Here is a 25,547-nt window from a genome sequence, read left to right as displayed (position 1 = left end):
GATCCCTCTTTTTTTTTTTTGTGTGAAAGAGTAAGCAACTCCTTTTTTCCACACCATTCACGATATTATAAACCTCCATCATATCCCCTTTAGTCATCTCTTTTGTAATATATACAATCCTAATCATTTTAGTCTCTTGTTGTATGGAAGCTGTTCTATACCCTTGATCATCTTTGTTGCCCTTCTCTGAACCTTTCCCAGTTCCACTACATTCTTTTTGAGATGGGGTGATCAGAACTGGATACATATTCAAGGTGTGGGCACACCATGGATTTATATATTGGCATTAAGATATTTTCTGTCTTATTTTCTCTCTCTTTCTTAATATGATAACATTGTGCTGGCCATTTTGACTACTGCTGTGCATTGAGCTGAAGTTTTCAGAGACCCATTCATAGTGACTCCAAGATCTTCCTTGAGTGGTAACAGCTAATTTTAATCCCATCATTATATTTGTATCATTGGGATTATTTTATTATGCCGTGAGAGACCTTGTCAAAGGCTTTCTGAAAATCCAAGTTTCTTTACATCCTCAGAGAATTCAGATAGATTAGTGAGCATGAGTTCCCTTTACAAAATCCATGTTGACTCTTCCCCCAACAAATGCTCTTTATCTATGTGTCTAATAATTCTGTTCTTTACTATAGTTTCTGCCAATTTGCCTGGTACTGAGATTAGGCTCTGTAATTGCCAGGATCACCTCTGGACAGGGCCCCCCACATGGGGGAAAAAAGGGACACTTTACCTGGGCCCAGCCCAGATTGTAACCCTCATTACCATGAAGAAAATTTTTTTCACGGCTCATGACGTATGTATGGGATGAGGGATTGTGGTATGTGTGTGTGGAGGGCCTGTGTTACAAATTCGTATTGGGCCCGAAAAAATTATGCTTGGGCCCTGCCTCTGGAGACCTTTTAAAAAATCAGTGTTACATTTGCTATCTTTCAGTCATCCAGTACAGAGGCTATGTAACAGGGTGTTGTCCTGCTCCTGTCTTTTTACTCGCCACAAATAGTTTGGAGATCTTCTGCTCAAACATCATGTGCAATTTATTTACAGTGTTCTCCCATCACCTTTTCCAACTTGTGCAGCTCTGTATTTACAATAGCATACATTCCTTAGCTCATTCAACCGGGGGAGGAGGACAGACAGAACAAATCTTCCTCCTTGAGAGATTTTTCCTCGCTCTGACTCTCCAAAGCCTTCCAGTCTCTCTCTTGCGCCCCAGCACACCTTCCTGTGCCTTTTCTTGGCTAATGGGTAAATTAGCCTTGTAGTTCTCTCTTGCCCATCCCCAATCTATCAATTAGACACAGCTTTGCCCCTCAGATTTACTCCAGGGTGATTTAACTGGTGATCCAGTGATCAGAATGCTGGTACAGCTGCTGTTGCCCGGTACTTATCACAGGCTGATTTCTGCGATAGGTTACATACTATAGTTAATAGTTCTGCAATTTCATATTTGAGTTACTTCAGCACTCTTGGGTGAATACCATCTGGTCCTGGTGACTTATTACTGTTTAATTTATCAGTGTGTTCTAAAACTTGTATTGACATATCAATGTAGAACAGTACTTCAGATTTGTCACTCAAAAAGAATAGGGTATCTCCCCCACATCAGTCTGAGTTTCTATTAAGGTGTTTTTAAATAGTCCCTATGCTGCTTGCAGGCATTTAACCCTTGTGACAGCTCCTTAACCCTTATTTCCATCTAATAAGCATCCTCATTTTTGTGTAGTGCCCCTTTTAGAAGTTAAATGTTATAGTGGCAGTGTTTGTTTTGGCATTCTCCCCCCTACAAAGATGTTAAATTGAATTACATTATGATCACTATTACCGAGGGGTTCAGCTATAATTACCTCTTGGACCAGGTCCTGTGCTCCATTTAGGACTAAATCAAGAATTTCCTACCCTTTGTTGATTCCAGAGCTAGCTGTTCCAAGAAGCAGCCATTTATGATGTCTAGAAATTTTATCTCCACATCATGCCCTGAGGTCAGGTGACATTTACTCAGTTAATATGAGAATAGTTGAAGTCATTGCGCTGTCTGCTTTTGTAGCCTCGCCAACCTCCCTTAGTGTTTCACAATCACTGGCACCCTCCTGGTTCAGGTGCTCAGTAGCATATTTCTACTGCTATACTCTCTGTATTCAAGCATGGAATTTCTGTCCATAAAGATTCTATGGTACAGTTTGTTTCATTTGAGATTTTTACCTTATTTGACTCTATGCTTTCCTTAATATATAATGCCACTCCCCCACCAGCACAACCTACTTTCATTACTATATATAATATACCCTGGTATTACCATGTCCCATTGATTATCCTCATTCCATCAAGTTTCTGTGATGCCTATTATATCAATATCCTAATTTAATGCTAGGCACTCTAGTTCACCAGTCTTAGTTTTTAGTATAAATACCATTGCCATAGCAACAAAAGTTCCCATAAAGACCTTATTGCGAAATAACATTAGGCTTGCTAGTCAGCTTTTGTTCCCCAGCTAGCCTGACTCTTCTGAGGTTCCTGTTTTTATCTGGCTTCCTGAGTCTCAGGTGACATTTAGCGATTTGCTGCACCTGTGCATGGAGTAGGAGTTGGTTAATCTATCTCATTTATAGAGAAAAATCATCCTGTCACAGCAGGTAAATTTAATTCCCCCACCTCCCGAATACTGTAATGTTAACCTTTGCTCTTCATTTAAGTATTATAGTCATTATGAAGCTGAATTGTTTTATTATTCACAATTACTTTAGGATAATGAAAATTAAAGCATTAAAAATAGAAAGCTATTTCTGTTCTAATTAAAAATATTTCTTTGCTCACAATCGCCCTGATCCTGCAACCACTTAAGTATGTTTAATTTTACTCAGGTGAGTAGTCCCATTGACTTCATTGTGCCTACTTATGTGAATGTATTTACAAACACATGCAAGTGTTTGCAAGACTGAAACCAATGTTGTCATATACTGAATGTGCAGTATAGTACCATAGTCAGCCCTCGGAACTGGACATCCAACTATTGATTTCAATGGCAGCTGTTCATGCATATCTGAAGATAGAACTCAGTCAATGATATGCTGAACATTAGGGTCACTTGGTACAGATGCAGTATATGTAATTGCAGAGAGAATGATAAACTATTTGAAGTATGGTCATAGATTCTGAGTTGCAAATTTCAATACAGAACCAGGGATCTGTGAGTTACTTATCACTGGTAGTGTATGCACTTGTGAAAAAAGTATCTTCCTTAAAAAGAAAGTAGAGACTTTAGTCTCATAACAGATTTTCTAAATTTCTCTTTAAATAGTTTTAATTCTCAAATATGCTTTTTCAAACCTCTCACAAAACATATTGAGAATGTGCAGCGGTGTAACTAGGTTGATGATGATGGTGATGTCACTGGCCATGGGGATAAGTACAGCAGCCTTAAAACTGTAAAAGAAAATGGACCATAGACAAAATGCAAAAATGCAAATTCACACTAAATATTTTTACTGACACAGAATACAGTGCTTCACAGTGAATAAGCTACTTCTTTACTTGTCAGAAAAGCTTTGATGGACCTAGACAAAACTAAAATAATAATAAATCATTATTCAGAGCCTACCACAAATCCTATACTGTATTTCGTTTTTGGAGGCCCTTGAAATCTTTTGTGAGCTGTAAGAGTGTGTTGAGAATCCTTTTAGGCCGTTAGCTGGTCCTGGGATGACGAGCCAGTACCACTCCACTATTAACTGCAGCCTCACTAAACTTAAAAAAGTGGATGTAGCCATCATAGGTGAGTTCCTGCACACAAAGGCCCAGATCCTGAGCAGTAGTGGAGCAATATTCTGCACCGCTAAGTAAAAGAGGAAGCACACGATTCTGTGCCCATCTAGTCTGCTGGTGCAATTTAAGTGCTTATGTTGTGCTGGCTTCCTATGATCCCAACATCCAAGTGCTGATGGGTGTTGCTAGGCCATAGAGATAGTGTGGCCACACTTCTTTCCCTTGGCTGTGTCCCCTACATTAGCTGGAAGGAGAATAGGTGACTTATGAGCTGCTATAGTGGTGCTCTCTCACCCAAGGGTAGGACTTACTGGAACTTAGTGTGTGAGTAAGAATATGTGCATACCCTAATAAGTGTTGCATGCGTGTGCCCATAGTCAACATGTAGCTAAACTACACTATACTCTTAATTTTTCATTGCAATTCTAGCCAGATAGCCCCACCCCCAATCATTTTTGTTGCTCTTTAGTGAATGTCAGTCAATTTGTCTGTATCATTCCGATAACAAGGTGCCCGGAAATGAGCACTATTCCAGGGTAGTGACTCCACTGACTTCCCTATCCCATGATGTGATGGATCTAGATTTTATTTTAATCTTATTTATATTGAAGTGCCTATCTTGGCTTTCGGAGCTCCTAAAACAATGAAGATATACAATTAGAAAAATACAAATGAATCAGGAATGTCCATACAAAACCACAACAGTATTTACCATTAATAATAACCCTGCCTCTGGGGTTAGTTAAATACAAATATTTTAGATACAAAGGTCTGAGTTTGAGATGGGGGTTGTTTTGGTTTTGGGGGTTGGTGGGTTTTTTTGATACATAGACAAATTTATGTATTAAAATGGTTTCATTGGCTTTTAGTATCATATCAAGTAATAAAACCACTTGAATAATCACTGAGACTTAAGCCCTCATTCTGTAGCCATTAGAGTGATGGCCGCTAGTTCTAGTGATTCTTTAAACGTTTTATTTTCTTGAAAAATATGAATCCCAAGGATAGAAATGACTGTGCTATCTGACAGCCAAAAACAAAAACACGGGTCTTTAAATAAATCTGTCTTATTGCAAAGGAATAAATTGTAGTTTACAGTAGTAGGCTGGTCATGTAAAAGCACACATTTTAACACTGAAGCCTTTCAGGTAATATATTAGCTATAAAGTATATTACCTTTAATTACATTTATTTAGTGGACATACAGCTGCCGTGGGCTCATCACATTCATTGCCAGTTTTATTAGGAGAAAAATACAGGGGCAGAACACAACTACATGGGGAAACTAAAAGAAAGTAGCAAGTCAGCAGGCAGAATGAATTGTTTGATTGATTGTGATCTTTACAAATTGTGTTTCAAAACATGTAACACTTCTTAAGAGAATTAAACATGGCAACAGGGGAAATAGAGGATCTAAATTAGAGAGCCTTGAACATGAAAATTCACTGAATTTACTAGTGTAACTATTTTAGATAGTGTGTTAGAGGATTTGGTTGACAAACCTCATAGATGATTCAGTGCTGCATTTCTTCTGGTTCAATCTATAGCTAGCTTATATAGATCAGATTGACAAGGGATAGAAGGCTGATCATTTTCATTCTCAAGTTTTACCAAAACAAGAACATTCATCAGCACAATTTCTATACTTGTGAATTTTAAATGACTCTGCTGCTCTAGCATTTTTCAATTTTTTATGTTTGTACAGAAACTGAAACCATAAAACTTTTATATGTCCCCGGGATGAAATCCTGGCTCCACTGAAGTCAGTGGGATTTTTGTGTTGAATTCAGTGGGCCCAACATTTCACCCCCGTTTTCTATACATAACAAGGGGTAAACTGTACCGGTGCACATAATTATAATAGTACCAGACCACCAATGGCTGAAATCCCAAGTGTAGACAAGGCCTAAGTGCTCACTAATGTAAGGATTATATGATCTGGCCCCAAATATAGGCAATTGACACCAATATTGGTCTTGTAATTAAAATTGATAATTTTAATGAATGTAGCTTCATGGGTCGAATATTTCCAAGTTTCAGGAAAAAAATGAACTAGTTTATAAGAAATATAAAGAGCTGTGCTCAGATAAAAGATTCAAGTCTCTGTGGCAATTAGTAATCAGCTGAGGATGATAATTGGCTCATCTTTGGGATCTAACATTATCTACTTGTGTATTTATCTTAAACAAACCTGATCTCCTGGACCAATATTTGAGATGGCATTTAGCTAGGGCTTGTTCACAGTCATGGTAAAATAGTTGACTCATACTGTGGATTACTAAGGCTAACAGTATTTTCAAGATAGAATTGTACACACAATAATTCAGTCATCTCATTTCCAGGCAGAAATTGCCACTAGTTTTAGACATGTTTTCAGACTGCTCTCTTATTATTTTTCTGTCCTCTTTATTAACTTATTTAACTGAACGAAATAATGAATTCATAGAGGAAAACTGACCTAAAGTTTTGTTTACCTACAGTAAAAATATAACTTCACTTCACCTCTTGACTCCTTTTCCTGTTTACATGTGGGTGGAGGCAACCATGATTCTTTGCCATGCTTTCTGGTTCATGGGAAATGTTTGTAGGTCTTGGAGTTCCAGTTCTTTTCTCTTAAAACTTCTCTTGACACAGTCTTACCTTTGTATCCCTGGTGTTGCATATCCTTTCTTGCTGTCTTCTTCTTCCCATGCTTTCTTTGCTGGTCGTTCTTCTCCGATTCTTATCACATGTCCAGCCTACCTCAAATGTGCACTTTCCAACTTATCTATCACTATTATATTTCTTACAATACAAATATATTGGAAATAAACATCACAGCATGTTTGTACATCAGTGTTGGCCTAAATTAATACAGATGTAAAGAAATTCACTATTTTTTCATATCAACTTAGGAAGTGGTTAATTGATTTAAAAGTGCTGAGATTAGTTTATGTTGTTTTTGGAGTAATTGTAACCATGATGTTAACCACCAATTAAAATAATAAAATACAACATAAGTGTGGTTATGATAAGATAGGCACACTGCTGGGACCTCATGAGGCATCACCCAGTGCTTTTAATTTCACATGGTGTAATTAGTTTACAATAACCATATCCCCAGAGGTTAGTTGAAAAGTTTTGTGGAAAATAACTTTAGTGTTCAATAAATATTTATGTGAAGGTTATTGTGAGTATTGCAAAATCCTGATCGCAGCAAGAATGTTTCAAATGAGAGAAACTTGCTGTAATCAATTAAATGCATTGGAAACTTGGGAAAACAATTAGAAGACTCCTCCAGGCTAATCGGTTTTACAGAATAAGGTTACAAAATAGTCAGTTCCTTACATTGCAGTATATGGATGTAATAAAGATGGCTTGCCATGCCATTAATTTGACATTGTATTTAAGAAAAGCATGCACATTTTTCCCACCCATCCTGCTTTGCATATTCTGAAAATAGCCTCTCTGTCCTCTGAGAAACCCTCTGGGGATTATGATTCTCTCCACACCAAGCCCCTGGGATCAGGTCAGTTACTGAAGGTTGAAACTTGCAGCCCTGGGGGTGAAAGAGGTTTAAGCATTATTTCCCTGCAGGGGACTGTCTCTGACTCCTAATTGCCAGGAGGAGGGTTTTTCTACTTCTTGATGGATCTCTCCTTCTCACAGTTATGCCAGCTGGAACCCCCACTCATTTCACTATCCCAGACTGGATATCAGCGATGCAGTCCAGACACAGATGACTTCTTCCAGCATTTGTCTGCCACATATGGCAGTTTGAGGAACAGTCAAAAACTCTACCCTAGTGTTGGGTGGCAGTATTGCTGCCGTTGGAGAAGCAGCCTGATGGAAGTGGTACAAACACTTCAGAATTCCAAAAGAGATCCTCACTCTCATAATACACTCTCATCCCAGTTTAAGTAATGAAAAGTAGTGGGATAATGGACCTAGACACTAGGACAGAAGTACAGCAAGAGAGTCCAGGACCCTTCTCAACTCAGGGGGACTGATAGAAGATAGCTGGGTCCCTCTGGAGTTTGATGCCTCCAAGGTAGCTACACTGCATTATTAATTAAGGATTCTAAAAAGGGAGATCAATTTCTATCAGAAAAGATCTTCCAGTCACCAAACTTCTCTCCAGAAGTCAGGGGTATAGTTAGACAATTGCCAGAAATCAAGCCCATAGTAGTGATATATGATTTAGTTTACTTGTATGCATTTGATTGATTTTAGCAGCCAGTCCAAAGGCGATGGGGAGGGAGACTTCTGTATCAGCATTTTCTCCAAGAAGACTGTTTTCCAGTATGGTTTCAGAGCAGCCTCTGATGATTTGTGATGTGGGCTTGAACTGGGATTTGGCCAAAGACATCTGCATGGAGCTTGGCCAGGCCATGCTACATCCATGAGTTCCACACTACGGATCTAGCAGATCAAAGGATTGAGACCTATGACAACACAGACTAGTGTTCATATTTATGTATATATTATACTTTGTAAACTGACTGATTTTTTCCAAGATAATATGTTTGATATGAATTTAAGAAAATGAAGTTATCAGTCCAGCCTGTTTCAGGTGCACTGTATAAGGTAGAACCAGTCCCTCATGCTTGGACCCTGGCCTGTCAAGACTTATATACTGTGGATAGTTCCAGTGAGGCTCCATACTGTCTGATGACTTACAGCTAGGCTTTTTAACTTGATCATAGAGAACAAACAAAGAAAATATGTTGTTAATAATTGTACATTATTAATGCGCATTATATATATAGAAAATACAATCATTTAGCAAAAACACTATTACTAGTACATATGATAATATAAAACAAATCTAGGGCAAGATGACTTTATATGGTTACATGAACCAAATCCATTCTTACTAACTCTGGGCCAGATCCTTAGACTTCAGTGGAAATAGGCCTGTTTACATGAGCTGAGGATCTGACCTCCTCTCTTCCAAGAGATAGAAGATTGAAACCCTGTTGAAGGAAATGGTATTCCTCTTTCCTTTTGTTACACTACAGTCCCTTGCTTGTCCACAGTCAAACCGAACTGTCACAGTCACCCATCCTAGGTGCAGTCATACAGTTTTCACCTGTGTGATCCCCTATAGGTAATACAGGTTGAGGTTCAGTGATGTTTTAAAATACCATGATTCACGGGAGAGTTTGAGATGTATTAACTATCCCTTTGTTTTATTCATGTTTTCTTCCCTCTGGTTCAGATGTGAAGCAAGTGTCCTTTAATGATTGAGAGCACGTTCATGTTAATTTCTTTGTTTAGAGAGAGCATTCATCCACATATATGTAGTTAATATTCTCACTTCTCAGTTCAATAGAGGTGCTGTACAATATATTCTGCTTGATTAAAACTATGTGTTTCTTTCCCACAAGTTTGGAAAATCAGTCCATCCACATGTAAATGCTTGGACACTGTCTCAAAAGCTAGGTTTCTTTCCCCCAAGTAATCCTTACTCACTTCTTCAGGCTTACTTAAATTAGTGAAATTTGACACCTTTGCAATAGCCTCATTGCCATATCCTGCAGTGGCCCTTCTTCATGCCAGTTTTTCCTGGAGCTCTCCCTGAATGTCTGTCAGTTTTTCTCTCTCTCTCTTACTCTGAGTACTTAGAATTAATTTAGAAAGCTCAGTAATACAGTATCGTCCACAAAAACAGAACCTTTGTACTTAAAAAGAAACAAACAAGAAAAATTCAGTAACTAACAAGATGTACTCCTGTCCTCCCCCAGATCTCTTTACTTGTATCTGGTTTCCTTGTGCCCCACCCTTTGTCTGTTTTGTGTCTCTGCAGATTTAGCTCTTTGGGGTGGGAATTGTTTCGTCCTCCATGTTTGTATAGTGCATAGGACATTTTGGACCACCCAGTAATATAAAAAATAAATAAAATTAATTCAGATTATAGATTGCCACACATCTGTTCAGTTTTAATTACATAACAGGACTCAGGCTTACTTCTGATTCTACAATGATCACATCACATTGCAGAGTAACTTTCAAGGTAGCTTGACATAGTGGATGAGTAACATCATGTCACTGGCAGGTCATTTCATCAGTCTTTATAACACTGTCCACACATGTGTCACATTCACTTGAAGCAATCCATCCATTTGGCTCAAGTTCTTAGAATTCGCTCCCCAACGGCTTTCCTGTTACATTCTATAGGTATCATCTCTGTTAGCAAGATACAAGTCTGCTGATGCTATGGCTTTCTGCATAGGCCCAGGCCCCAACCCCAGTCACATGATTAGACATACAAATCTTCAGAGTATGCCTCAGAAATAGTTTTAACAGTTTTTTTTTTTTCTAATCTTTCCTCTATATGGTAATAATACCTAGCTCTCATATAGCACTTTTAGTCTGTAGCTCTCAATATACATTACACAGGACATAAGCATACTTATCCAGATTAGGAAACTGAAGCACAGATAGGTGAAGTATTTTTCCCAAGGTCACTCAGCAGGCCAGTAGCAGAGGTGGGACTAGAATCTAGGTCTCCTGAATCCCAGTCCAGTGCTCCACTCGCTAGACTGCACTGCCTACAATATGACTGTTCATTTAGCCCAGCACCCTCTCTCTCAGTAATTTAGATACATAGCTCCGATCATTATTGTGCACAGTGTCTGTGCCTATAAATGTACCACAGGCCTTCCTGGTCAGGTAGGTTGATTCTATTGGTCACATGTCTGTAAATTCTCCTGCTACCTTGCCTGGGTATAAATCTTTTCATAATTAAATGTAAATAGAAATCTGTCACTCCATCTGAAAACAGTAACAATGATTTAAATATGCAGGATCGGTATGGACTAGTAACAACAGATCAGAGCCTGTATAATTGACCCAGTTAATTCTTGTTGTGACAGAAACAGCATCTTCTCATTGTCTAACATCTGCAGCATCTCTTCCTCATGTTGCTGTTTTGTTAGCTTCACTCACTTGCTGTTGTCAAGGGGGCTGCTTGCATGTTGTACACCATTACTTGTTTTATTCTTTTATCTACCTACTTGTCCTGGTCTTGAAATATTTATGTCCAGGAATATGGCAGCATGCAATAGAGGACTGTGATATTGTGGGTCATATGAGTCGTAGATTAATGTTTGGATCCTAGATGGCGAATTTCTTTTGTACATTGAATACTGTTCTAATGGGGAAGATTTACATTTGTAACCTTGGATTTTTTTTTAAAAAATGGTAATACGTATCTTATTGTAAATGCAGTGGAGTTGTAGCCATGTTGGTCCCAGGATATTAGAGAGATAAGGTGGGTGAGGTAATATCTTCTATTGGGCTAATTTCCGGTCTAATAGAAGATATTACCTACCCACCTTGACTCGGTCATTGTAAAGATATTTAACAGGATTTCCATGTTTAAATCAACAATCACATTCAGCATACTAAGGAAAGTGATTAAAACACTGGGAGACCCTTTTAAAAAAAACCCTGTCACCTATTTCAAAGTATACTTGGAAGAACATTCATCTGTGAAGCTCTTTCATTAGAGAACTCCTTTGATCACATTTCAAATTCCAGTGAATTTCACTCCTTGAATGTGACATTGAAGTGTAAGAATTTTTTTCTCCCTTTTCTTCCCATTAGATCAGCAACAGACCACACCTCCTCTCAGTGCATCTGCCCTGCATCGCTCCAGAAATAAGGAGTCTGCTTTCTATCTTCCACTCAAGCAGACACAAGGTAAGTAACTTCCTGTTTATATCCTATTTGGTTCTATAAGGTGTCTTCTTTTACAGACCTTGAAATATATAAGAAGTTCCATTCTGTATGTAAACATAATTTTAAAAGTTTGAGAAGTATGGACTATGTATATTGAGTTTGACTCCACTGGGACTAGGAATTGGGCCTAAATCAGTGAGCTAGTGGCTAACACTTTATACTTCTGAGGAAAGAATCATACCCATCTCTGATAACGGGGCTTGCCAATCGTGCAGTGCTGTATGTGACAGAAATAGGCATTCCTTCCTGTAATGATCATCTTACACCATGAAGCGTGACATTTGATTATCCCATTTTATCAAGGAAGGCTACAAATGTTGTTGACATTGATGTGTAAAGGAAACTAGAGGTCACTGTATTTTTTTCTAGAGTGTGGCCAACTGACCAAAAAGACGAGTGTAAGAACCCTTGCAAAATAGTGTCATATTGATTATATCAATCAAATGCTTTTTAATGGATGAGGATAAATTAATTTAAGGTAAACCAAGCTGTCCTATATTTGAACCAAAAGGACAAGATTACATTTTAAGTCTGTGAAGATTAGTAATAGCATTATACAAAGATATGTGGCCTAGTAGATGGAGAAAGCATCTACCTGGTAGATCTATTAAAATGTAAACTGAAGGGATTTAAAAAAAACAAAAACAAACAAAAATCAACTCCAAACAACCTGTTTAGGATCCCAACTTCGTAATAGAATATGGGTGTGGAATAAATACAAATCTGTATAACTGAAAAGCAGTTCCTTCTTCATGTATATAAAAAGGTATTAGTTTAATGTATTTCTCTTGCAATAACTCATGGTTTCCCTAACATGGTGTAAGGGAGAAGAAGAAAAAATTTCAATGAAAAAAGGTCCTTTTTAGATAAAATATCAGCTTAAAGGGATCAGTTAAGGAGAAAGCAGGATAAAAGAATTTCTAGAAGTAAAATAGTTCAACAATTGAAAGTTCCCCTTATTTTTGTGCATGTAACACTAAAGAAAGCAGGAAATAGTCTTTACAATTATTCAATTGTATTTATGCATGTATCTTCCTTCATCCATACTTTTTTTCCCAAGAGACTTTGTCCATTGAAAGTTATTATTTTCTATATTTTACTACACTGATATTTTCAACTATTTCAGAGATATCTGGAAATCACAACTCAGACTTGCCAGGAAATAACTGAAATATTTACTTATAAGTATTTATGTGCAATGTTTTAGTTTATATTTATGCCTTCTAACTGATACAGGATTTAAAAGTAATTTATTACCTTTACTTTTGTAAATTTTACAAACATTTACATATGAATTGTACATAAAAACTGCATTTAAAGTTTCCTGAATTTATCGAGCAATACAGAGCAATCTTGTGGTTACTTCTGGGTGAATTGATAATTTAGGGGATTTCAGTAATAATTGCAGGTCTTTCATAATGTGATACTGTTGTCTTTTGCTCCAATGTTAAAATTAAAACAATCATCTATCTCTCAGCCCAGAAATACTGAACAGACTTCTTTATTTTTCCTAGCTATTTAAATGCTTTTCAAAACAGGATCTTTGTGCATGTCACATTACCAATTATAATTTTCAATTTCAAGAATATGAACCTTAAACTTTTGCTCTGACTGGTGTCGCATACAGCTTTATATATGTATGTATCTATCTCTATCATTTTATAACCATACACTTTCACATAAATACTCTATATGGAATTTAAACCAAACAAATTTGCCTTAGGAGAAATACAAATTAAAACCTGTATCAACTTCCTAACCACTCAGTTTCATTCAAATTTTGTCACATTTTGGGATATTTCTTGACCTGTATTTGGCTTCCCCTTCCAGCTAACAGCTATTGGGAAGGAGGTTGCAACCCTTGCTGTTGTCTTATTTTAGTTATTTTCCTCTGCTTGAAGGTCTCTGTCATGTACTTCTGTGCCAGGTATGGACTGGCTACAGAGCTTGTTTATACAAACCAGATGTGTTCATCCTTTAATGTGGTGGTTTGGTTGAATTACCTTTGATATCACAATGGTCTAGGGCTCGTCACATGGCCTACATACATGCCTTACTGTAACTGCACAAGACATGGGCGTAATTCATAAAGTCAAAATGGTTGAGAACTTAAAAATTGGATGGTAACAGAGTACAAAACCCAGTGATGACTGAACCTGGTGATATTCTAAACAAAAAGAGACTCAGTTATGCTTGGAGCAGTTTCTGCTGCTTCACCCTGACTCAATAGTCAGAATAACTATCCTGAAACCCTATGATGTAGATGACGCTTTAAGTGCTCTGCTGAATAGGGATGGGGTTAATCAAATGCTTAAAGTTAAGTATGTGCTTAATTGCTTTGGTGAATCAGGAGCTAAATATTCACCAAAATATTTATTTATATTATATATAATATAATTCACTGTGTTATTAAATTTATCCTAAAACCAATAATACCATAAATCTAGTCATTTAAATTGTTCACTGTAGGGAAGGATTAATTTAATTAAAATGAACATATCCACACTGCTAGGATTAACCAACTATTCAAAACATTTTTATGGGGGAGAAAATAAATTATTCAAATTTTCATTAAAAATGTGTATCTGTTAGTTACAAAAGAGAATTTAGATTCCCCAATTTACTTTTCTGTTATAAAGCCTTCATGATTAGACAAGCCTTATTTTGGTTTGTGAAAGCTTCTAGTGTTGAACCTGTCTGAGGAAAGAGAATGCTTACCTCTCTCCATGCCTTTAGGCCCTAGGATTGCTACAATAATAATTTTTCCATTCTATTCACAGTAACTCAAGCACATGATATATGGTTCTCAGTGTTTAAAATATTTATACTAAAACCTTATACACTTAAAAAGAGACCAATCTGAAATCCTCCATCATTAGAAATAATTGATGATGGCATTTTGGCCTGGTTGGATTTGAAAAGTATAAATATAGGTGTAAGCGTTATTTTCCTTCCTTTGACAATTCACATCATTATCAGTCCGAGGAAAAAAATCAGTTTAGGCAGTAATGGTGAACTTGCAGTGCTTCAAATAGAAAAAGATGCTTTAAGGATAAGGATAACTAAGGCATTGCCACTGTTAAAATATATATATACTGCTTGGAAACTATGGTATATAGTAGACAGGATTCTAACCTCATGTACAGGTTAGAATTAGGATATCCTTAGGGAAACATTGAGGAAAGATTTAGAGTTACAATTAGATCAGAAGCATTTGAATCAATATTTTAATATTAAAAGGTCATATTTCAGAGTCATCAACTCCATGCAACAGAAAATCATTAATTGGCACAGAGGTTTCTATTAGCAACATGTATAAAATCCGCTAATACTGTCATGGTCACATATTATATTATTGTCTTGTGGGGAGGAGAAGAAACTGAAAGTATCTTCCACAGATCACTAACACATTTAGGGTGTCATGACTGCAAATGTTGGAGATACAGTCAACTTGCTAGAACTCTTCCAAACTTGAATTTCTGGGATGAAGAAGGAAATTTGCTCTGCAGTGGTCTATGCCCAAGCATCTAACACTTGCTTAGTTTATTATTAAAACTTAATTTTGGTGAATTTAGAAGATGATGCTTTGCTCTCCGTATGTGGAACTTTGATTTGCACAACCTATTGTAATCCTCAGAAAATAATTCTAGGCAATGGGAGTGAATTAATGGTAGTACATTAGACTTATGTAGTGTTATGCGGTTGAAGAGGATTTACTATTACACTAAAGAAATCTGATGAGGTTCACAAGGACAAGTGCAGAGTCCTGCACTTAGGATGGAAGAAACCCATGCACAGCTACAGACTGGGGACCGACAGGCTTGGCAGCAGTTCTGCAGAAAAGTACCTGGGGGTTATAGTAGATAAGAAGCTGGATATGAGTCAGCAGTGTGCCCTGGTTGCCAAGAAGGTTAATAGCATATTGGGCTGCATTAGTAGGAGCATTGCCAGCAGACTGAGGGAAGTGATTATTCCCCTCTATTTGGCATTGGTGAGGTCGCATTTCGAGTACTGTGTCTAGCTTTGCCCCCGCCTCCCCCCCACAAAAGGATATGGACAAGTTGGAGAGAGTCCAGCGGAGGGCAACAAAATGATTAGGGGGTTGGAGCACAAGACTTATGAGGAGAGGCTGAGGGAACTAGGCTTGTTTAGTCTGCAAAAGAGAAGAACGAGGGAGGATTTGATAGCAGCCTTTAACTACCTTAAGGGGGGTTCCAGGGAGGATGGAGCTAGGTTGTTCTCAATGGTAGTAGATGACAGAACAAGGAGCAATGGTCTCAAGTTGCAGTGGAGGAGGTCTAGGTTAGATATTAGGAAAACGTTTTTCACTAGGAGCGTGGTGAAGCACTGGAATGGGTTACCTAGGGAGGTGGTGGAATCTCCATATTTAGAGGTTTTTAAACTGCAGCTTGACAAAGTCCTGGCTGGGATGATTTAGCTGAAGTTAGTCCTGCTTTGAGCAGGGGGTTGGACTAATTGACCTGCTGAGGTCCCTTCCAACTCTAATCTTCTATGATTCTATGATAATTTTGCAGATGGGGAAACTGTGGCTGTGACAGCACCAAGATTTCACAAGAAGTCAGTTGCAAAACTGGTAATAAAATTAAGAGGTCCTGATTGCATGAAAGTCCGTTGTTCTGTCAAAACCCTGCAAGGTTTTTGGTCAGTTAACCTGGTGTGCTGCTGGGGATGCCAAGCTTCCTGTGGAGCCACTAATCTAGCCTAGACTCTGAGACCCCTGATCAGAGGCAGGGATTCCTGACTCTCAGCTCTGTGGCTGGAGCCTGGAAACTCTTAGAGTTTCCAGACTCCTGGTTTCACAACAGGAAGTCTTGGCATGGCAAGACTGCCCTGGCACTAGAGACCCTGGAAACCTGAGATTCTTGATCTTGGACAGTTCACATGGCATTTCCAGGGTCTTCATTTCCTTAGCAGCCCCACCATGCAGATTGGGAGCCTCAATTTTAATGGGGGGCTCATCTCCCATCTTGGCCCCAGGGAGCCTGGAAGTTCTTGAAGACCGGTGCTTTTAGGTCTAGGCTCCCACGTCCACATGAGGGAGACTGGTAGCACTGAGAACTCCAGTTTGAGCTGGGGTTTGGCTCCTGGCTCTGCAGTAGAGAACCATGCAGCCCAGAGATCAACAAGAATGTAAGTGTCACTCAATCAGTCCTGGGAAATATATTTTGTTTTAGAAACGTCATGTATTTGTGCTTCTAAAATCAAAATTTTCCAGGATTTTTGGTTTATGAGAAATTAAAACAAAAATTGGTTTCAGTCAGAGTCAGAACCAGAACCAGAAATCTTGAGGCATGGTAAGTTCTACATAGCAAGCAAACGTAGAGTGAACAAGGTTAAGTGTCGGGGCACCAACTGTGTTGATGACTCACTGTGTGACCTTGGGGAAGACACTTAAACTTTTCTGCTGTGACTCAGTTCTTTTGTTCATATGTACATTGTGAATATTACCTCCCTCACAAAGGAATTGTCAGGAGTCATATTCAGAGACCTAACAGATTCAAGCTCTGATTTAGTTGGCATATGAGAGGTTCCCAAAATTTAAGTATATTTATTCAATACATAAAATGTGCTAAATAGTATGGTGCATTGTGCAGTGCTTTGTAATTGTGAAGCATAGATGTTTATGTTCTTGTGAGAACCTTAATGCTAAAGGTCTTTGATTTTGCAAATTTAAATGAACATGTATTGCCTAACTTTTTTTACATTGAATACCATAAACTTTCCTTGCTTATTTTACAAGCACTAAAATCCTATGTACTTTAAATCTTATTCCCTTGCATAATAGATTTTAAGATAAAACAAAGGGTAATAGCCTATAAAATTGATTTCTATTAATTATAAATATCAGTGCCTGTCTCACATTGAATCCTAATGCAGTCTATGTCTTTTCCTGCCATTTATAGTACTTCAGCTATACTCAATCAGCAGGACTCGTTGACTCAATTACATTTTGGCCTGTTGGAGCCATGTATTCATTCTATCTTTTAACCTAAATTTTTTTCTCAGCAATATTTTGCTGGTTGAATTCATGGCTATTTACTTGTAGAACTGGTTTCATGCTATTAGGTGACAGCACAGTGCATATGTGAAGTACTAATTAGTGCAATGCTGAATTTCAATTAATGTAACTCATTCCAGTTAATTTTGGAAAGCCTTTAAAGCAGGGGTGCCCAAACATTTCCTGTCATGCCCTCCCTCCCTTACCAATAATGGCCTCTGTGGCCTCTCTGCTTGCTCCCCACAAATGTTCCTCTGTGCCCCCTTAGTGGGACATGTCCCACAGTTCAGGGACCCCTGCTTTAAAGAGTCTGACTTCCCTTTGAAAAGGATCTCTTAGCTCCTTATTCTTCATGATCAGGGCCAAATGGAGCACAGTCAAGATAGCTGACTGGAATAATTTTTCATCATCACTTATGCATTATGATTTGAATATCCCCCATCACAACATGTACATAGAATTTAAAAGAATTGCAAGGTTTTTTGGGTGTCTGCTCATTCATAGTAAACTAAGTGTTGGTACCAAGAGTATAAATGTAGTTCTTTATATTTAGGCATCTTTACCTTACCACACAACTAAAATTGAAATTGTGTAGCCAAGGGAATTTATCCAAAGGGCTTTTCCCTTCATTTGAGACTTCATAAGGAAGAAGGGATGTTGTAAGCTCAGAGGTGTGTTGTGCCTTCTGGGATGCCATGCAGGGCAAACTCCAAGAACAGCATCAAACTTAAAGCAACAAGTCCTACATCTTAAAATGGAAGAACCTGTAGCTGTAATAAGAGGAGATGGGTGTCATTTTCAAGGGGAAGGTCCTATCCACACATGAAAGAGAGTTGAGGTTGGGTGAAGGTTCAGGCTGGAAGAAATACATTGGTTCCACTGTTGGATTCGGTAAATCAGTTACAAAATAGATTTTTTCAAATGAGCTCATTTTGGAAACAATTATTTTCTGCCATGGTGCATAGTATAAAGCAGGGCTGGCCTTACTGAAGATATGTATTGGTGCCCAAGGTGAGAATTCTTTTGCGTTCTCCCACCTCCTCAAGTTGAAAGGGGGGGGGGGGGAAAGAGTACATTGACAGTTTTTATAGACAATACTTTTTTCATAAAGAGTAATGGAGGCTATCTAGTTGTGTATGCCTCAAGCCATTGCTGCGCAGAGCTGACTAGAATGTATAGAACAGAAATAGTCACATAAATAAGTATGTTTTTGTGACCCATCCGTGCCTAGGGTAGCCACCTGAAAATGCTAAGGTCAGGGAAGGCTGCAAAAGGAGAGCAGATTCTCCCAACACTGGTGGGTGACACTGAAGTCAGACTTCCCAACCAGTCACAAACAGTGCTTCTGATTCCCCACACTGGTTATCAAGAAGCCAAAAAAAAATATACACAGCCCCCTTTACTGCATTTCAGTCTCTGGCTCTTAATCAGCCACTAGGTCCAGTAAAGAGATCAGTTATTTAAAACTCTATGCTCTTTACCAAAATGGTTCTCCTAACCCCAAAGGGTCAGCCACAGTACCAGATCAATATAAGTTTGTATCTTACTCAAAATACCACGCTGCCAGCCAATCCTTTAGTAACTAAAAACTATAAGAGGAAAGAAACAAACTATAAGAGAAATGTTAAACGATTAAAGCAATCACATACATACAAATGATTGGAAAGTCCATATACATCAGGTTTCCAGTAGAAATGTGGAGTTTGCAGGTTTGTATAGTTCCTCTGGTCTACATCCAGTACCTGGATGGGTCTCAGTCCTTTGTTTCACAGCTTATGTTCAATTCAGTTGTAGATGAGTTGATCCAGAGGTAGGTGAAGACTGAAGACTGGTGACTGAAGACAAAATGGATGTGGTGCAGCTGCCTTTTATGTCCTTTGGCCTTTGCCATGCTGCTTGTGGAAATTTATAGGAATGAGATGGAGTCCAGGGTCACATGAGTAAGTGCTGGTGACTCATCAGGTATATCCCTTGCTTCTCCCCCTGGGCCCATTGTACCTGTGAATTTCCTCATTGGCCCATTAAGCAGGTTAGTGCTGTGGCCAGCCTGTCTGGGGTGTCACCCAGAAACACAGCATAAATTGAAATATAGATACACACATCTCCATAACTTCCATTACACAGATAACACATGAACATAAACATTATCATTTTACTTAGCATATTATAGCCTTTCTAACGGTACTGACATGGCATATCTCATATGAATTATTATGATTTTGACATATGGTTGTTAAATAATATAATAAATGCCCTCCCTGCCCCCAATCCAGCCAGCATCACAGCTCTCTAAAGTTGCTTGGTTTTCCCGCAGAAACATTGGTGCTTCTAAATGAATCACATTGTGTGTTTGCACAAGTTATATTTCTAAAAGATTGCTACGATCTAGTTTGATCAGCCAACATCCCAAAAAGCTACATGGTAAAATAATTCCCAGCATTTATAAGCTGCAAATTCTAATTGAAATTAGAAGGTTTTAGTTGCATTTGACATTTCTGAACCTTCTGAAGGACATAGTCAGGATGATGAAAAGTCATACTGGCAATATGGAACTGCACTGGTAGGAAATCATTAAACCAGCTACAGTATTAATTTAATAGTCAGAAAAAGAAGTCAACAGTTTAATTTTTAATGTTACATTTTTATAAAATAAAATTACTCTGATTTCTCAAACTAATATTTAAGCAGAAGAGGAATAGATTTATTAACACTGACATCAAAAAGAAACCCTGCATTTAATCATTTTGCTCATAGCTCAACATTCAGAGAATTAGCAAAGTGAGCAGAAGCACTCACTGTAAACTAATTATCAAATGTAAACTCTTAATAGGCAGGCATTCTTTAACTACCTGATAGTAGAAACCACATTTCTGGTCTCACAAAAGATGTCACTTTTCAACAACATAGTTGCTGCTCAGTTTATAGTAAATTATAATATACTGTATCAACACAATAAAATTGCCGATTTTAGTTTATTTTAATATAGCTCTTTGAAATTTTCTTTTAAAGTAATTGGAGTTGTAGAAAATATCCCCATATGACTTCTGTTCACTATCCCTTCTCAAGTTTTGTACTGTATTTTCCTCTTTAATGTTCTCTTTTAAAATAAAAAAACAACAAAAAATCCTTATATTAAATCTCTTTAGAGAAAGGAATAAAGCAGAAGGTCCTGCAACCAGTATACCACTTTAGCATATTACAATACTAATGTCACTTCAGGGCACAACTGGTTTTGGGTGGTTAAATATTTACCTCCTCCTTTTTCTGAAGTGAGACAAAGTACACTCACTGTTCTTTGAATCCTAGCATTCACTTGGAAAGTGACTAACAGCTGTCATAAACAATGGGACACTAAGATTTGTATCTTCTAATGGAATGTACTGTCCCTATGCTAGGAGCTAAACCTGATAGTTTCTGTAGGAATTAGAAAAGTATGACTATGTCCCTTTTAATACTGCTTGTATTCAGTACACTTTCTGAGGAGTCTTTATTAGAATTGTGTATTAGACCTCTATAGCTGAATTTTATATTAGATCTCATCTAGACAGATAAAGACATGATCACAAATATAAAAATTAGTGGTTGCTTAGGTGCAAGTGATCATGGTTTAATTACATTTCCTAGATGCAAATAGAATAAAATCCCAACCAACAACATATATACTTGTTGCTATGAGCTGAGTGAAATTTGGAATTTTAATTCCCACAGCGAATTCTTACATTTCACCATATGTTTTTTGTTTTGAAACAGAAGGAAAAGGTGAATTTTGAAATCAAAATGTTTCATTTAATTAGTTTAATTGATCCAAAAGATTTACTTCCAAGTCAGATCAATATTAAACTGTATTTCCCTAGTGCATTGCCTTATGGGAAGTTTTAATTTGGGCCTCTGTGGTCTGCTATGAGCTTGCCTTCCTGGAGGCAATACAGTGCAGGCACATCTGACCAATCTTGGGGATAATGGTGGATAATCAACTTAACATGAGCTCCCAATGTAATGCTGTGGCTAAAAGGGCTGATGCAACTGTTGGACATATAAATTGGAAGCTATCGATGAGAAGCAGGAGTCTCTGTATTTGGAACTGTGTGACTGCTATTGGAATTCTGTGTGCAGTTCTGGTGTTTACAATGTAACAAGGATATTGAAAAACTGAAGAAGTTTCAGAGAATTGCCAAAGAGTGATTAAAGAATTGGAAAACATGCCTTATAATGAGAGACTCAAAGAGCTCAGTCTGTACATTTTAACAACTAGAAGGGATGACTTTATCAGTCTATAAGTAACAACAGATGGAAAAGGAATTTAATAATAAAGCGTTCTTCAATCTATTAGGCCAAAGTAATAAGTTCCATGGCTAGCAGCTGAAGCTCAGCAAATGCAGACTAGAAATAATGTGCAAACTTAACGCTGAGGGCAATGAACAACTTACCAAGGGATATGGTAGATTTTAAATAACTGGATCTGTTTATATCAAGATTACATGTTTTTCAAAAAGAAGTGCTCTCAATATGTGTCTCCAGCTACTCGATTTGAAGCAGAAATTTATTCAAGGAAGCCTTATGGCCTTTGTAATACAGAAGGTGAGACTAGGTGATCACAATGACCTCAAAATCTATGAATTAATGGAGTGCATAGAAAGGACTATTCAGTACAGATTTACTCATTTAACTCTATCCCTATGTCTGAAATCACTCTCGCCTTTCTTAATCCTGGCTTCATATGCTATCTCCTACATATTAAAGAAGAAGCCAATTTAATTTTGCACTTCTTCACCCTGCCTTTCAGATACCATCAAGTGAGGACTGGGGAAGAGATTTCCATTAAGTAGCTAAGTAAGATATAGATAGTTAATCCTGGCAAATTACCTGCATTCCATGCTGCAGAGGAAAGCGAAAAATCCCCAAGGTCACTGCCAATCTAACCTGGGGAAAAATTCCTTTCAGACTCCACACATGGTGATCAGTTAGATCCCCAGCAGATGTCTGCCAGCTGAGCACATGAGAGACTGCTTGGTGCCACAGGCCCTCGCAGTCATGCGTCCCATGTCCTGTCATGGTCATCTCTGATGCTTCAGAGGAAGGAGATAAAAAAAAACCCCCAGAGTACACTGGGGGTGGGAGGTAAAATCTCTTCCTGACCTCTGCAGGTGTCTGGCTGAAGCCCTGTGGTATGAGCTTTAGGAGCATAAGACTTATTCCACCCATAAATTTCTCCAACTGTCCCAGATTTGAACTTAGTCTGAAAATGGTGAAATCATCTTACCACTTGTCTGAGTGAATTTCATTTGTTCCTACTGGATTCCCATCCAGTAACTCCCACATCTGGACATTATCTTGAACACCTGCCTGGGAAAATGCTTCCTCTCCCCTGGCAGATTCCAGTTTCTGTTGACCTTTTTCTCATGCTACTCCCGTTCTTCCACCCAGAACCATCTTGTGCTGTTGGGCCATTTCACAGGCTATGTGGACAGTGATTCCCATGGACCAGGGCCACATCTTGACAGTCATTGCTGGTGTGTGAAATGGCATTCCCTCTCTTCACTGGGAGAAACTTCTTTTCCCCCTTTTCTTTCTTCCATTCTTTCTCTTCTATAATATCCCAATGTTTCACTTACAGAGACCAGTCTCTGAGACTGGGGTGCCTACATTTTTTGTTTTTTATATGGGTTGATAGACTCCATTGGAGCAACAAATGAATATCAGTTGCTCCAACAGGCTCTAAATTTTGGATGTTGAGTTAGCCTTTTCCGGCCTGTGGTTGTGAGTCTAAATTGATATATCTTTGCCTGCTATGATAACTGGGCAGCAGTGACATGCATAAATAGCCAGATCAGATGCTTCAAAATCAGATTGACCCTTTCCACAACAAAAGTAGATGTATGTGGGACTGCTTCACAGTGTGTTCAGGACAGAACATCTTGCAGTCTGGAGAGCTGTGGACACAAGACACACATACCATATACAGGTACTGTTGGAAAACATCACTTTTCTCTCTTGACAGAACTAGCAGGGACCACGTCAGAGTGAATGACAAGTTTGGACATAAAAACCAAAGGTTTTTCTAAGGAAGAAATGGAGCTTGACACCCCATCATAATTTCTTGATGCAGAATGTTTTTGCTAATGCCTTATCTGGGAGCAAATTGCTGTTTCTTCAGTTGTGTCACTGTTTAAGGAGCTCCACAGTGGGTTTTCAGTACCAGCTGTCATGATCATCAGATTTATTCTTCAGATTGCCATCCAAACATAAGGCCCTGCGGGTCTAGAACCCAGGCTTGCAGAGCTGCCAGCAGCCAAAACCAGCTAGCTCCACTGTCTGTGACCTGCTGTGGACACAGACCATGGGAAATCCCACCTCAAGGGGTCTGATAAGCAGCAAAACCTTTGGCTTTTGATAGGTTTATATAGGGCAGAGAACCAAACGGACATTCCAGGAAGTGTCCAGGCAACAGTATGGATTTCCTGTATCTGCCAAGACAACGCCTTGCTCCTAAACCCTTAGCTTGATTTGGGCTTTGCCTCCTGATTTGGACCTGAAACCTGACTCAGGCTGTAACCCTGGGTGTCCACTCTGGGCTGGAACCTGACTACACCCGCCTCCTCAGTATTGCCCCTGCTCTGACCCTTGGTTCTGACTGCCTGTGTTGGAATCCTGACACCAAGAACACATTGCACAGAGAGAGACAGTATATGAACCTGTTTACAAATTCCATTTCTACTATTCCATAAAGAGCTGCCTAAAATAATGACAGGCCACACAGATATCTCCTGATTCTACTCCATTCGCCATCCAGATCACTGGTTCATGCAATATTGTAATTTCTAAAAATCTTCTAGTAGACCTAAGAAGTTGATTAAGCGACCCACATTCAAAGTTAGTAGATGAAAAGCTGTCATAGCATCTCTGAAGGTCATCTGTCTGCTCTCAGAGACTCCTTTCAAAACACATATTTTCAGAAATAGATTATCGAACTGCTTTCAGACAAAAAGACTTACAACAGCACAGACAGAGATAGTTTTGTGGGGTAATCAAGGGTAAAAAAAAAATCCCTTTCAGGAGAGAGGGTTTTTTTAAATCTTCAATCATCTAGCCAGAAAGGTAGAAAAAGTCTACTACCATCATTAAGACATGCATCAGCCTTAGATTTTGGTTTCAGTGGAGTACTGACTGGAGTACTATAAGGACCCTGGAATATGATATGCAAACCAGCCTGGCTGTACTGCAAACTCATGTTTGCCCAAATGTGGGAACTGATCAATCAAGACTCAACAATGATGTAACTGAGGGAAATAGATACAGAAAATTCATAGAATAGAGAAAAACGCTAAACTTTTTTGTCTTGGCTGTCTCAAGAGGGTATGAATTATGTCAAGGAAGAAACTTTGGAAAGGGCAAAAGTGCTGAGTAATCTTTGCAACCCTCACCATTCACATAACAAAAATAAATCAGAGAAGATTTGCTTTTATACAGTTGATTTCTTTGATAATTAACATCTAATACAATTTATGGCTACTTGTCATAAATTGTATCATTTTTGGCTGATTACAAGTAGTAAAAAGATGCAGCTATACCAATGTCATTACTGGTTTCACCATACTTATATTTTGCTTATATTTTTATTAAAATCTTCTATAGCTTCAGAATTTCACTCTGTAGTCAGTGATAAGAAGAGATACCTATGGCTAAGAAAAGTTTAAAATGAAAATAAAAATAGCCATTAAAAAATAAGAAAAGATATATCTGACATATGTCAAAAATTCAATTACACCAGAACTGAAAGTGCTAGTTTTTTTAAACCACAAATTCAAGATATTTCAGTGTGTATTTTGGTCTAAAAATGAGATTACAGGGATGAACGCTTGTCATGGTTTTACTGTAGATTCACACCCTGGCTTGCTGCACACTTGCATTGTAGACCAGCCCATAGCTGAGAGAGGTCTGTGTGGTTGTTATTTTGCCATTTCTTTTAGATTTCAGACAGAAAGTCAGGTGTTGGTAGATTTGTTTGATGCCATCACCTCTCAATTTCTCT

General features: G+C 38.2%; 1 protein-coding gene across 1 annotated transcript in view; it reads left to right on the top strand.

Annotated features, from left to right (window-relative positions):
• The window catches only part of LOC137150973 (cilia- and flagella-associated protein 47-like), a 286,880-nt gene that overhangs the window by 186,810 nt on the left and 74,523 nt on the right, over positions 1-25,547 (top strand). The window contains exon 13 of the mRNA XM_067545102.1: positions 11,365-11,460. Within this exon, the coding sequence (XP_067401203.1) occupies positions 11,365-11,460 (96 nt within the window). The remainder of the gene's footprint in view (positions 1-11,364; positions 11,461-25,547) is intronic.

Source organism: Emydura macquarii, unplaced genomic scaffold (assembly GCF_026122565.2).
Source record: "Emydura macquarii macquarii isolate MOO-44397 ecotype Brisbane River unplaced genomic scaffold, CSIRO-AGI_Emac_v2 contig_1043, whole genome shotgun sequence".
Classification (NCBI taxonomy): domain Eukaryota; kingdom Metazoa; phylum Chordata; order Testudines; family Chelidae; genus Emydura; species Emydura macquarii.
This window is presented reverse-complemented; position numbering and strand designations above follow the sequence as displayed.